The 14,867-nt window shown below is 50.9% G+C and overlaps 1 protein-coding gene across 1 annotated transcript in view; it reads left to right on the forward strand.

The window, feature by feature from the left end:
• The window catches only part of TTBK1 (tau tubulin kinase 1), a 288,897-nt gene that overhangs the window by 128,537 nt on the left and 145,493 nt on the right, over positions 1 to 14,867 (forward strand). Inside the window, exon 5 of the mRNA XM_019549020.1 lies at positions 11,996 to 12,100. Coding sequence (XP_019404565.1) covers positions 11,996 to 12,100 — 105 coding nt within the window. The remainder of the gene's footprint in view (positions 1 to 11,995; positions 12,101 to 14,867) is intronic.

Genomic DNA, 14,867 nt, shown 5'->3' on the forward strand with positions numbered 1-14,867 from the left:
TTACTTATCAGCACAGAGTCCGGGCCCAGCTCCCTGCAGCAGCAAGTGGGGACTGCTTGAATCAGTGAAGCTCTCCGAATCTTTTCCAAATTGATTAGGAGAGTGTTGAATTGATTTGGACCTTTTAATTAGTTTCCTGATTTGATTTGGATTCAGAGATTCAGCTGCTCAATTGGGTTGAATCTCCTCCAAATCAAATCAGCACCTGAAGTTTCACACAGCCCTATTGCTTTCTCTTACCTTGGAGGTGTTCAACAGGAGATTAGACAAGCACCTGGATAGGGTCATTTGACCCCAGCGCTGTTTCCTGCCCAGTGCAGGGGGTCAGATTTGATGATCTAATATGTCCTTTCCGACCCTAGAAATATATGAAATTTATGGATGGTGACTGGTCTGAAGTGGTGCTCCTGGCTGAGTATCCTGGACAGGAACACCATCAGGCTATTCTGATCAAGGAAGCCTGAGTGGACTACTTTCTGGGATAGGTAGGAGGGAGTTCGGGGGGACCTGGGAGCAATTGTGAACTTTTCATTCACCACTCTGTACCTCTTATTGTGCTTCTCTGAAACATCTTAGTAAACCTCTTCCATGCTAACTGTTGGGCTTAATACTCCCTGTTACGGAGGATTGGTGAGGGGGAAGCTGGAGGGGGAGACCAAGGAATGGGAGTGTTGGAACACTCATGGGGGAAATGGGGTCCTGTGTTGGGAGTTTGTGAGGGCTGGCTGAGAGAGAGAAACTGTGGCATGGGCTGCTGTGTGGGTTGGGGTTGTGAACAACTCAGGTTGCTCCCTGTACAGGAAACACATAACTGTGGAAGCTTTATTTCTTCAAATAAACTGTGCAAACCATGGTAAATATGCATTGAGCTAAATGTGCTGTGGGGTGGTTTTGGGTCCATCCAGATCCCATATCTACAGGTCTCCCTAATGGCTGAGAGGGTTGCTGGGGGTGCTGTGTCATGGAAGCATGCCTGCTCCCAGTCTGAGCAAGATGACTCTAAGGAGCTTGATAGTCATATCTATATCTCCATGGGTGGATCTGACTCCATACTATTGGTAGCATTGGGCATCTAGGTGGGGGCAAATAGCACCAGGGTCCAATCTCCCATCTCATCATCAAAGTTCAATGACCTTTTTGTGGTGCTGTCTCCCTGCTGCTGGGTTTTACACACCTGGAAGTGTGGTGGTATTCCCCATCGCCCCAGGGAAATGAAGGGCTGCATCTGCCATGCTGTTTGACAGATCTGCTGTTCTGAGCTCCACTCCTTGGTGTCCATGCCATGGAGCACAAGGCCCCAGCCAGTGAGGGCAGGTGAAGTACAAAGAGATGTGCACTCAGCATCCTTGGCCAGCCTCCATTTGCTCATACTGACCAGTTGCTGACCAGGGAAGGGTAGGGAAAGATGGGCAGGAGAAAATGAGTCTCAGGCTGATATGAGGCTGGTGACAGTGCTACTGGTTGGATTGGAGTGGGTAGATGGCTACAGTTGCTTTCTAATTCACTGTTGTAATGCAGACATACTCCTCTGCAGAGGTAGCCACCCTATCCAGAAAGGACTGGCACAACTCTGCAATGGACTGAGCCTCAAAAGCCTTCTGAAGAGTTGATAGCAGCTCTATGATCAGACCTGCTGGCACTCATAGGCAGCAAGCCAACTTTCAGACTTGGTGTCTGCAGGACTCCACAAGGTCCTGCAGCATCTGGTCTTGCTCGTCTTGACAGTGTTTTCAACTACAGGGCATCCTCTGAGCAGTTGGGTCCCTTTGTGTCCTTGGAGCAACATCAGTGTTTGAACCTCCTAAACTCTCATGGGCAAGAGGTAACTGTGAGGAGTGAACATAGTAGAAGCAACCTTGAGTGTGTTTCCACAGAAAGCAGATAATGCATCTCAATGCTGAATTCCTGCGCATGCTCTGCAGACAGGTAGACACCATTGAATTGATGGCGGAGCAGACTTTGAAATTGTTATAAACTTCTAGATATTTGGGGAAGCACTGAGCATCTTGGTCACTTCCATGGGCAAGCAGGATAAGATCAGGGCCATGTCACGGTTAGCATTCTCTTAGCTATCTAGTCTCAGCTAGCTACCTGTATTTCACTGCCACTCTCACTCTGGAGGTTCCTGTTAGGAAGGCACCCCCACCATTATCTGCCCCTGTATCAAGACACCATGTCTCTGGTCAGTCTCCCTGGTAGGAATGTCCCAATAGTGCAGAGGGGAGCTCTTTGAGCTTGCTGGTGGCAACCCTGCAAGATATGTCATGCTGCTTCTGTGAGCTCTTGTGTCAGCATACACCCTATAGTCATGGAAGGTGCAGCAAAGCAGTCTGCAGGTGGCTGCACTCCTGATCAGGCACAATTGCCAGATTGGGAACAGGGCCTAGCTGTTCCCTCTAAGAACAGGGCTCTGAGCAGTGGAGCCTGCAGTTTGCTGTTAGTAGCCAAAGGGAAAACATCACTCAGCTGGAGCTGCTGCTTACAACACCTTGGAGATACAGGGAAGGAGCTATGGAGAAGGTGGAGTCTCCTGGTCCTGGGGGATGACCTAAAACTACACCCTGCTGGGGCTGGATGTTGTGGTACAGCTGCTGGTGGTGGGGCAGTCCCCAGGAAATGCCACACTTGTGCCTCCCCGGTGAAGGGTGAGTAAGGGGTGCTGGAAAGCCTCAGCCCCCACTGCCTTGTGGGTTACCCTTTGGAGGGGAAAGGCTAGGGGAGCACACCCCCGAAGTGAAAGCAAGGGTCCAGGTTCACAGTGAGTCCTGAGGCAGGGCCCAGGTGAGGAAGCAACCTGAGGCAGTGCCCAGTCTCACTGCAAGTCCTGAGGTGCATGAAGGATCCAAGGTTCCAGGGGGATGGGGCCCTAAACCTGCAAGGGAGGTAAGTGTGAGGCTTCTCAGGCAAGGGGATTAAGGAGATTGAGGCCCAGTATTGGGCAGGGGATGAGACCCCAGTGCAGGGGTGTGATGAGACCAAGAGGGTCCCGTGCTGGGCACGGAGCTTGAGGAGAAGATAGGGGCTGGGAGCCCTGAGCAGGGTATTTATGTGTCCCAGTGTGAGTCCCAATGTGAAGCACTGGTGTGAGGGCATGGGAGTGTGGATCCCAGTGTGAGGCACTGGATTAATATGGAAGCCATCTCTGAGGCATGGGACATGGTATATGGAAGATCAGAGCCATGTATATAGGCCCTTGGCTTCAGGCAAGTAAATGGGCAGCCTCCTGCCTTGTAAACAATTTTCATTCAGTTTCATCAAAGGCATGGTAGGTGAGGTAGGCAGGCAGTTTGCCCTGAAACAAGTGGCCAATGATCAGACTGGCCCTGGGACGGCCACTTGTTACAGAAGAGCCAATTATAGTGGCTCCCTGGGAAAAATAGTAATTCCATGGAACATATGTGATGCTTTGGGAACCTTTTTATGCCTGTGTTACTGATTAATAGTTCTGCCAGAGCTCCTAGCAGTGAAAGCAAGGACTGATCACCAGGGATCTGGGTTTTCCATTTGCCATGAAGTAATGCCTTATGGGGACATGGACTGCAGGGGAAGAGTGTGGATGAAGAGTGGTCATTCCTCAAGGACACAGTCCTCGATGCACAGAAGTTGTCCATACCTGTATGCAAAAAAGGTGGCACAGGGGCTGGGAGGCCATCTTTGCTTGACAGAGAAGTTGCAGATCTTCTGAAATAGAAAAGGGAGGCTTACCAATGATGGAAGCTAGGAATAGGACCCAAGGAGAACTACGTAAGATTGGCCCACACCTGTAGGGGGCAGCTTAGAAAAGCAAAGGCAGTGACTGAATTCAGGTTAGCAACCAAAATCAAGCACAGTAAGAAGTCCTTCTGTAGGTACATAGGCAACTGGAGAAAAACCAGTGGAAACATGGGACCACTGCTCAGTGTATCTGGACATCTGATCACCAGCACCAAGGTGAAAACTGAACTCCTGAACAATTACTTTGCATCTGTATTCTACCAGTCTTAAGAGTAATGGTCTGCTGAATGCAAATATGACACGGAATAGTCACAGTAGGGATGATCACCTACCAACAGTCAATGTAGAGCTGGTGAAAAAACAGCTAGAGAGGCTGGATATTTTTAAGTCAGTAGGACTGGATGAACTCCATCTGTGAGTGCTGAACAAACTAACCAAAGTCATCACAGGGCAACTGGTGAACCTCTTTGAGAATTCATAGCACTTAGGAGAGGTCCCAGAAGACTGGAAGAGGACCAATGTTGTGCCCATCCTCAAAAAGGGGAGGAGAGAGGACCCAGGGAACTACAGGCCAGTCAACCTGATCTCAATCCTGGAAAAAATCCTCAAAAATTTTTTCAAGGAGTCCATATGCAATAAGCTAGTATAAGGCAAAATTCTGAATGACAGCCAGCACAGTTTTGTTGTGGGTAAGTCATGTCTGACTAATAGGCCTGTGTGAATAGGGAAGTATTCAATTCAGATTTGGCTGATTCAGAGGACAGTGCTTCGATTCAGCGATCACTGTCCTGAACTGATTTGGCCAAATCAGCTTCAGAAGATTTGGCGCTGATTCAGAGATGCTCAGTGATTAGGATGGTGGATGGGGCTGAGCAGAGCAGCCATGGGGGCTTCTCCCATGGCTCTCCCCACCTGGGGAGAGGCTGGCACAGTTGGGTGGCTGCAGGTTCTCCCATAGCTCCTCAGGCTGTACCTGCCTCTCCCTAGGTGGGGGGAGCTGCGGGAGAAGCCCCCATGGCTGCTCTGCTCCGCCCCATCCACCACCCGGCTTCAGCCTAGTCCCGGCCCTTAAAAAATAACAATAAAAAAGCCCCGTATTCACTGGTTGCAGGAGCAGTGATTGGGGCCTCTGGGCACTTGTGGCAGAGCTCCCCCCCCCAACAAAGCAGGGCAGTGAGGATCGCCTGCCCCCGCCTGGCACCCGCGCAGCAGCTGCCCCATGGCACAGGTGCTGTGCAGCCCAGCAGGGCATTGTGCACTGTCTGGGAGCTGGGGCCACTGGGGTGAGTGCTGCTGGACTCCATCTGACACATGGAGCCACCCAAGCTCCCAGACAGAGCATGGTGCCCTGCCGAGCCATGCTGCACCCACGCCATGGGACAGCTGCCATGTGGGTGCCAAGTGGAGGGGAGCAATCCCCTCTGCCCTCCACTGCCTCATGCTGCATGGGGGGCTCTGCCAGAGCCGTTGAGTCTGGGGCAGCCATGGGGGCTATGCCCTAGTGTTCCTTGCCTAGCTGGCATGGGGGTGGGGGTGGCGCATGATACAGGTGCAGCTTGCTCTGGGTAGCAGCAGGGCAGAGCCCCCACTTCCAGTGATGCCACACCTGCATCAGCTCTGGGAGTGGGGGCTCTGCCCTGCTGCCATTTGCCAGCCGGCACGAGAGGCATAGAATGTGGGCGTGGTAGCGCTGGGAGTGGGGGCTATGCCCTGCTGCCTCTTGTCCCCTTCTACCTGGAGCAAGCCGTACCTGTATCCCGCCCCCCATGCCCTGGCTGGGCAAATGGCAGCAGGACTGTGCTCCCACTCCTAGTGCTGCCACGCCTGCATCCCATGCCCCCCCGCCCCAACTCGACAGCTGCAATCCCTCCCTTCCCCACACTCCATCCCTCCCCACTCTCTCAACCTCAACAGATTTACCAGCTGGAGGCAGCTGTCAGCTGCCTGTTTAGTCTATGGCTGAATCTCCGAATTGGCTAAATCTTTTCTGAAACTTTTCCAAATTGATTCAGATGCTTCAAATCAATTTGGAGCTTTTACTTGGTCTCCTGATTCAATTCAGATTCAGAGATTTGGTCCCTAAATCGGACCAAATCACCTCCAAATCAAATCAGCTACCAAAGCTTTACATAGCCCTACTGACTAACCTCATCTCTTCCTACGACCAGGTTACTCACCACCTGGATAAGGGAGATGAGGTCGACGTCATTTACGTGGACTTTAGGAAGGCCTTTGACTTGGTGTCCCACAAGGCTCTCAAGGTAAAACTAGGGGACTATGGGCTCAACAATTCAACAGTCAAATGCATGGGAAACTGGCTACAGGATCGGAACCAGAGACTACTAATAGATGGATTTGTATCGACCTAGAGGAAGGTAGCCATTGGGGTCCCCCAGGGCTTAGTACTTGGACCAGTGCTTTTCAACATTTTCATCAATGATCTGGGTGTGGGAGTGAAAAGCACACTGGCAAAGTTCACTGATGACACTAAGCTGTGGGGAAGTGTGGTCATGCATCCGGTTAGGCTGACGATTCAGGCGGACCTAGACAGATTAGTTAGATGGGCGGACCAGAATCAGATGCTCTTCCGTGCTGAGATTTGTCAAGTGCTAAAATCCGCAACAAACTTACAGGCTCCGTGGTGCTACGGTAGCTAGCACCATGTCCGAAAGGGACTCAAGGGTCATAATTGACCATAAAATGATTATGAGCCACCAGTGTGATGCTACAGTTAGTAGGGCAAAGAAGGTTGCAGACTGGATATGAGGAAAAACTTCTTCACAATTCATGTGACCAGACTCTGGAATAGACTTCCAGAGGGGGGGGTGCAGGCACCTATCCTGGAGCTCTTCAAAAGGAGACTGGATGCACATCTTGCTGGGGTTATTTGACCTCAGCAGTCTTCCTTGCCCAGAGCAGGGGGGCCAGACCCGATGATCTCACAAGGTCTCTTCCAGCCCTAAATCTTTGTGAATCTGTGAAAAATGTGGATTTTTATCCTTTAAAGGAGAAAAATTTGGGAAACTGTGAGTTCCCCCTTGCAGGCTGGGGAGTTCCAGTCTGCAAGGGGCTGTTTGGGGCTGAGAGGAGCAAGATGCAGGGGGCGCTACATACATGTGTGCATGTGCACACATACATGTGGCCAGCAATACAGCCAGGCATTGGTGGTGTAGAACAGCTCCCCCAGCTGCTTGTATATTAGTTTGGGTGGGGGGCGCATAGACAATGTGTCAGTGGGGAGGCAGATTGAGGTGGCCACAGTGAGGTGGGGAGTGCGGCGGGGTTGGCAGCTGGGGCTGGGGGTGCATTCAGCTGGAACAGGAATGCACAGCCACAGGGCCCAGCCAGGGAGCCACAGGAGGCTCATACAGGGGGAGGTGGAGGAGCTGGCTCTCCACTACTGCATGTACTCCTGGATAGGGGACATTTACCCTCCCAGATTTGTGCACGGGGTCGGGGAGGATGCAGGGTGCCTGCTGTAGGGCCCTGCTGTCCTCCCCCACAGGCTTCATGGCTCAGCTGGTGGGACCCAGTGCAGGAGAGTGGAGTGGGGCAGGGAGGCCCAGTGCCACCTCCACCACAGCCGGGAGCCCCATGCCAAGTGCACTGCCAAGGTGAAGCACCCCCTGCTTGCCTGGCAGCAGCAGGGGGTGCCACACCATGGCGGCAGTAGTGGCAGTGGCAGTGGTGTCACCACTAAGCCTCCCTGTCTAGCAGGGAGCCCCAAACCTACACTGGGCAGCCCACATTTGCTCCCTCTCCCCACAGGCTCTCCTCAGTTTCATTCTGGCTGTGCTGCCTGTGGGGCAGGCTTCATGCTCTGCTCCAGCTGAAGGAGCCACCGAGTCACATAGCCCTGGCAACTGGGGGTCCCCTCTGGCAGGGGGCAGGGAGCTATGGGTCAGGAGTAAGGGGCACCAGCAGGGCCAAGGGGCTGTGGGTTAGGAGTGAGAGGCACTGGCAGGGCTTAGGGGCCTGTGGCTTGGGAGTGAGGGGCAATGGCATGGTCAGGGCAGGGCATCAGCATATTAGGGATGCTCAGCTCCACAAGGTGGGGGGGAGGGGAAGGGTATGCTGCAGCTGGACCTGCATCCTGGTGAGTGGAGGAGGCAGGGGGAGCTCTGATTTTCCATGATAAAAAAACCAAAATCAAACACCAAAATATATAGGTATTTCAATTTATTTTATTATAATGATTGAGACACTGGTAGGCTTCCAAATTGCTTAAAAATCGTAAATAGATTAATAAAACATTCTGTTTAACTGATACCTATATATATCTTGGTGTCTCATTTTAATTGTTGAAAAATTCCACAGATTTGGGGGTTTTTAATCAGAGAATTTTGGATTCTTTTCTCCTTTAAATCAGAGAATTTAGGATTTTTAAACAGAGAAAACTAGGATCCCTGCTGATCATGTCCTGAACAGGATTACCTTGCACTCTCCCCTGCAAGCTCTCTCCTAAAGAATGATACCCAATTCTATGCCCTACCAAATGCACTGGACCCTACTGTGATCATGACCCCGACCTTTGAGAGGGACTTGGAATCTTGAAGCATGACAGCTTTCATGACCACCCAAAATGGCTGCCCATTTTCACTCAGGTGAAGCAGCTGCTGTTCCAGCACCTGAACAATGACAGCATTCTCTGGTGCTGGGCCCACCCATGACTGGCCCTCACAGAGTAGTGTATGACACTGTAACCTGCCATATCAACTGCCACTAGCTATATTTGTCTTTGTGGGGTGGGGATGTGGGATGGCATAGGGTTACAATTTATTTTACATCTTACCCCCTGCCATCTTGGGGGTTTACCCCTTCTGTCACCTTTCTGCTTATGTGCAGATATGACTAAATAAAGCCTTGTCTTTGTGTATCAGCAGTGCCTTTGGTGGGCAGGGGTGCAGGGCAACAAGGGGCTGTGGTCTATTCTATACCTTTCCCCCCTCAGGGTTTACCCCCTTTATCCCATCTCTGCATGTGATCAGATGGACCTAATAAAAGCATTTGTTTGTGTATTTTTGTGTGTGGATGCCCTGAAAAGCTGTCCCAGAGGGCTGGACCCTGGTTGCACAGGCGGGAGCTCTACCATGCTCATCCCTAAAAACTGGTGCACAGAATTCAATTGGCAGTAACTGGCCCAGGGTGAAATGGTTGAAATGTACTGAAGTACCTCAGGGCATGTGAGGTGGGGAGGTGAAAAGGAGGGGGTGGACTGCAAGCTGACATTGCTAGTCAGGGTGGTTTGGGGATGGAGTAGGGCTGATGGATTGGGTTTCCACCAGGGGTGCACTGATAGAGATTTTTTGGCCGATACTGATGGCTGATTTTTAACGAGCCATATCAGCCAATACCAGTCTGATTGCCAATATGTAGCTGGGCAGCTTGGAGAGCAGCGTCTGGCTGGTAAGTCTGTTGTGGGGGAAGGGGCAAGGGAGGAGGGAAGGGATGTAGTGGAGGGACAGATCAAGGTTCCTGTGATGAGGGAGGGAGCGGGGCTGGGGCTGGGGCAGAGGCAGGTGCTGCACAGCTGGGGTGGAGTGCAGGGTGGAGCCTTGAGTGGCTTGTACATTGGGTGTGTGGCGGAGCAGGTGACTCTCACTGCTGTGCACACCCCAGGAGGGCATGAGAGGGCATGCCCCCAGATCTGCATGTGGGGTGAAGGCAGGCTGCTGCTGTGGGCTGGGGCTGGGGTGGCGCCGGGCTCTTCCCAGTTGGTGGGGGCTAGGCCAGGCAGCGCTCAGGATGGCCAGCAGTGGCATTGGAATGTGGGCTATGGGGGGGCTGTAGCCACCCCAAAATTTGCTGTAGCCCCCCACTCAGCATCACCACTTCCCTCCCTGAGTGCAGCCTGGGCTGTCCCTGGCCCCAGCCTGCAACAGCAGCCTACCCTTGCCCTGTATATAGATCTGAAGGCAAACATTCCCCATGCCCTCTAAGGGTGTGTGCAGCGGTGGGAGCTGCCCCATCTATACAGTACCTGCCTCTGCTCCTGCCTCAGCTCCACTCCCTTCCTCACTGTGAGGGCCTTGAACTGCTCCCCCCATGCCTTTCCCTCACAAAAGACTTACCAGCTGGACCAGGATGCTCTCTATGCTGCTGGGCTGCACTCCTGGTTGCCTGCATGCTGCACTGTGGCTGTGCGCATGCACAGGGCATTTATTGGTGAAATTATCGGCCACATCAGCCAAAAAGCCAATTGCTGATACTATCAATTTTCCTTATATCAGTGCTGATCTGATACAGGACCAATCTTTCGGTGAACCTCTAGTTTCCACTGATGGCTTCTCTTGCATGAATTTCCCCTTAACTGAGTTAAGTTTAACTGGCCCAGCCATTGAGTGCCTTAACTGCCCATTAAGCCCATGTACAATTGCTGTGGTCCAAGCATCAATTCTCATGTCCTCTGCATTGCATAGGACACAATGCCCACTCCCTTCTGGTGAATCCCAGGGCTAGGGGGCAAGCTGTACTGATTGCCACCCCTGCACCTAGGCACTTTACTGAGCTATGTGTCACCCTCAGAGCAAGCCCTGAGTCACCCCCAAACCACGAGACACCCCACCAGTCACCTTTTCCCCTAATGTTGCTGAAACTAATGTTTCCCCTACAGTTGCTGGGTTGTCCGTGTCCAGCTGCTTGATGAGATTTTCATCCAAGGTGTTTTTATCTTGTATATCCTGGCTGTAGTTCTGGGTCAGAGTAAGGATCTGGGTAGGGAACAAATACACTGAACATGCATCTTTATGCTCCTCCATGGCCATATAAGCAGCAAGTGGCAGAGGGAGACCTCCATTGTCATTGTCACAGTCAATATTGAGCCACACTGGGCCCATAGATGTGTAGTGCACAGTGTGGCAGGGAGTGATGATGTGGTCTGCCTCAAGGATCTCAATGTCTCTTCACACTAGGGGACCATGATCCTTGTGGCAACAGAAACCTTATTAGCATCCCTGTCTTGAGCATACTGTGGCTTCATGCTTTTGTTTTTGGTGCAGATCTGCAGCCAGTCCCACTATTGTTCCCAAGCCACCATCTGACTCAATGCTCTCAATAGACCACCTGGTTTCAATGGTTGCTCTTCCCACCCTTGGAGGTGGTGCCAGTGGCTCTCTCCTTGCTCCCAATCATGATGAGGTCATCCTGTCACAAGTCCAGTCCATGGCCCTCTTGCAAGGGGTCTGAAAAGGGCATTTGCCAAACGAGGTGTTCACTGTTTGCACTGGAGTGTGTGAGCAAAGGTGGCAGGCTTCAGTGAACTTGAGGCTTTCAGTGGGTTCCATGTGAGCTGGGGGGTTACCTCCTAGTGGGTGGTGGGGTTGGTACCATCTGTTGGAGCAGTAGAGTTCAGGCAGGTGCATAGATCAATCCTTGGAGTAGGGGGAAAGTGGAGAATGGTGCATCCTGGGAAGCTGGAGGACTGCAAATTTTTCATAGCATCTTCATGGATGTATCAGGCCAACAGTAGCTGAACACGTGTTACTTAATAAGATCTAGAGATACTCCTTGCACAAAAGACCTAACTTTGCTATGGTACAAGTGCACTTAGTATGTGTTTTACTGCTTGAATCAGTGGACCCATGTGTTTTAAGTGCATTCAGTGTGTACTAAGTGTTCTGTGCAACATGGCCCTGAGCTGGGATGTGGCTGGTCTCTCACAAGTGAGACTGACCCCACCTCCTTTAACAGGCCAGGCACATTGTGATAGCCTGCAGTGTTGACTTGCTATGCCAGTTTGTACAGGTGAATATCAGACCTGATATGCTTAAATTTTGCAAATATTCAGGTCATTTAGTGCTAATATAATACTGTGAATGCCTTCTGCCCACATTGCAGCTTGCTGAACCCTTTCTTCCCAGGTTAACTCCAGTCTACTGTGTAAATAGTGATGTTCCATGTTCATTACAGATGTAATGGCATGGAATACTAATGCTTTGCATGTTCACTGAAATTCTGTTAAACTCACAAACTCTGAGTTTGCAATAAATATCTGAAGGTGCCATAGTAATTTCCCCAAAGACTAAGTTCTTGATATGGAATCCTTAAACCCAGCTCAACTGCAGAATTGTCTTCCTCTCCTTGAGACTAACCTGAGAGCATCTGAGTTTCTTTGCCTGAGGGCATTGAACAACCTGGCAAATGCATTGGAGGTGGCTTAAAAAGTGCGTTTCTATCAGAGGCATGTTCCTGGTTGCACAGTATGGTTGTGAAAATCTTGAGCTTTGCCTGTGAATGACTGTGGCTATCTTACTGATCATTTTGTTTGAATTCTTTTGTCTAGTCCAATTTTGCCATGGGTCGCCTGCCTTCAACCTACAGGAAATGCTACATGTTAGACTTTGGTCTGGCTCGGCAATACACCAACACCACTGGGGAAGTCCGGCCCGTAAGTGACATCTTTTCCGTCTCTGCTTCCACTAAGGCAAGGAAAGGATTGTTGTTGTGTTGTTTATCCTTGTTATGCTGGTTCACATACTTGAACTGTGTCTTTTAAAGAGTCAGGAGTGGGAGGAGACTGGAGGATGGACTTGATTGAGCTTGGAACAAGGATGTGATGCAAAATGTCTGCAATTTTTTTTCTTAAGCTAATCGTATTTCCCTCACACATGTGAAATACTTGCTGAACGCATGCTGGCCCAGAGGAAGGGGGAGCATGCACTGTCCCAGTGATAACCCCAATCCCAGTAGAACAGTCTTACTGGAGAACTTTCAGCAATTTAATTTGTGGAGCAGGGCTGGATGTGCCCTTTAAAGCTGTTGGATGGAGTCAGTATAAGCATACTAAGGGAGTTTTGTTCTCTGAAAAATAGACGTAAGCTTCAAAAAGGCTCTGGGCTTTCACAGCTGTCAGGACAACTGATCTTTACCCTAGCTCTCTGCTTTTGTGGCCACTACCTGATTTTGAATTTTATGGGCAGGAGGATTTATATATATTACTAGATTGCCTTTCAAGCATGACAGGGGAGGGGAGGGGGAGGAGGCAGAGGCCTGCGTTGGCACCCCCCTGCCACCTAGGGTTGGGGTCTTGTCTCCCCACTTCCCCACCCCTGCTGCCTCAGGTCCAGGCCCACTCCCTCCCTTCCCTACCTGCTGCTTTGGGCCCAGGATCATTCCCCTCCTCCCTCCCCCCACCCATTATTTTGGGTCCGGTTCCCCACCACTGCTTCAGGTCCTGGCCCAGGACTGCGGGGGGCGAGGAATGGGGAACTTACACATGGTGGTGACCAGTGGCAGTGGCTGGTGGGTGGCCATGGTGGCAGCAACAGCCAGGGCTGGTGGTGGTATGGCAGCAGGTGGCTGTGGCAGCAGGCAGCTGCGTTCTGCCTCCGGTCACCCCCCCACCTCCCTTTCCCACTCCCCTCCCTCCCTTCCCTCTTCCCCATCACCTCCCCCTTCCTGCCTGTTGTTGTTCGGGGGGGCCCTGCTCCGGCCCCTCAGTCCCCGCGGTCATGGGAGTGCTCCGCTGTGTGGAGGGGCAATGCCAGTGCTGCGCTGCCAGCACCCTGTGTTACCATTGCCTTCAAGGTTGTGGTGCGGGATGCGCCAGGCCAGTGCTGCTGGTGTCACCCCCCCCACTCTGTTCTCTTTGTCATGGTGGTGCTCCGGTCCCCACTGTCTCCCTCTCCAAGGAGCAGGACCGGGGCGGGCGGGGGGCGGGATGAGGCCAGTGCTGTTGGCCTTTCCCCCCCAGCTCTGGCCCTTTAGACCCCGCTGTCATGGCAGCGCTCTGCTGTGTGTGTGTGTGTGTGTGTGTGTGTGTGTGTGTGTGTGTGTCTGTTGGAGCACTCTGATTGGCTGGCAAGACAATCAGTTACAGTTTGAATAAAGTGTTATGGACAGACAGATAGACTAAGGCTTTTATAATATTAGAATTAGCAGGCCATTTTGTGGGGGTAAGCCATGAGGACATAACGTCCTCCAAAGCAGTATGTAACTCCAGATTCTACTACACTTCAGAGTGAGCACTGCCACGTTTGTCTCAGAACAAGTTGCTTTCCACTGTCAGAACCAAAACATGGAGAGCTCTAAGAATCTGTCTGCCTATCTTCCCAGCAGTGCACCTTTTGGCTCTAGGTCCTCACCTATCCATGATACCTCTGGTGTTTCTACAGTGTTAACAGTGTGAGGGTTAGACTGAAAGTCCATCTTTAAGGCAAGACAAGATGATGGAATAAGGAGAGGAGCAGAACTTATATTTAAAGACTGAGGAGTTTAAACACAGCTGCTTTGTATTTGTTTTGGATTTTTTTTAAAGAATATATTCCTTTGTAAAATCTTTGCTAGGGAATCCATAAGCTTCTTGCTTTATACTTGAGGGCTGGAGCATGTCCCAAAGGTTGTGCTGGAGGAAGGAGGGGGAGCCTGGAGACCTCTAAGGCAGCAGCAGAGAAATGATATGAGGAATGACAAGTGAACTGGACCTGTGAGTTAACCCGTTGCAGACTACCAATTGGACAGGCCCAACTTACAGAATGTGCCACCATCCTTCCCTCAGTTTTTGTGTTTTGTGTGGATTGGAGATAATGACCATTTTACATGGAGCCCTTTCCAAAACATATTCCCTCCATTATTTCCCAGATTCCTGTTCAAAATTCTGACCCCGCTGTTATGGTCTCCAGTTATTTCTGAAGCTTCCTTGTGAAATATGAACTTTGGTTTTTCACAAAGTATGCCCGGCAATGGGCTACACCCTGTTTTACTTTGTATGCCTTCGTATGCCTAAATGTCATGTATACTGCCACATAACTGCAGTTGTTAGAACTTATATTATTTGGGATTAAGTTTTATTCTGTGGTGAAGCTGAATCATCCTGTTTGCATACCTTCCAGAAATAAAATGGAGAAGTATGTATCCCACCCTTTGTCCCAATGGTTAGAGTCCTTGCCTAGGAAGTAAAAGACCCAGGTTCTGGACCATCCTTCTGGAGAGGAGATTTTAGCTTGTATTTCTGGCTTCCTTATCCAGTGCTATAACCAACAGGACACATTTTCCAAACTTACTGAGCAGCTAGAAGAAGGTGAAATGTGGGACCTGGAGTAAATAATGTAAAACAGAGAGTAAGTGTTTCAGAGAGACCATTGGTTCCCTCAAAGGGGTTCTGGGTTCTAGCTTCAGCCCTTGCTCCCAATTAGGCAGAAACTCCCATGGTACTG

This window comes from Crocodylus porosus, unplaced genomic scaffold, assembly GCF_001723895.1.
Source record: "Crocodylus porosus isolate Cpor-Errol unplaced genomic scaffold, CroPor_comp1, whole genome shotgun sequence".
Lineage (NCBI taxonomy): Eukaryota > Metazoa > Chordata > Crocodylia > Crocodylidae > Crocodylus > Crocodylus porosus.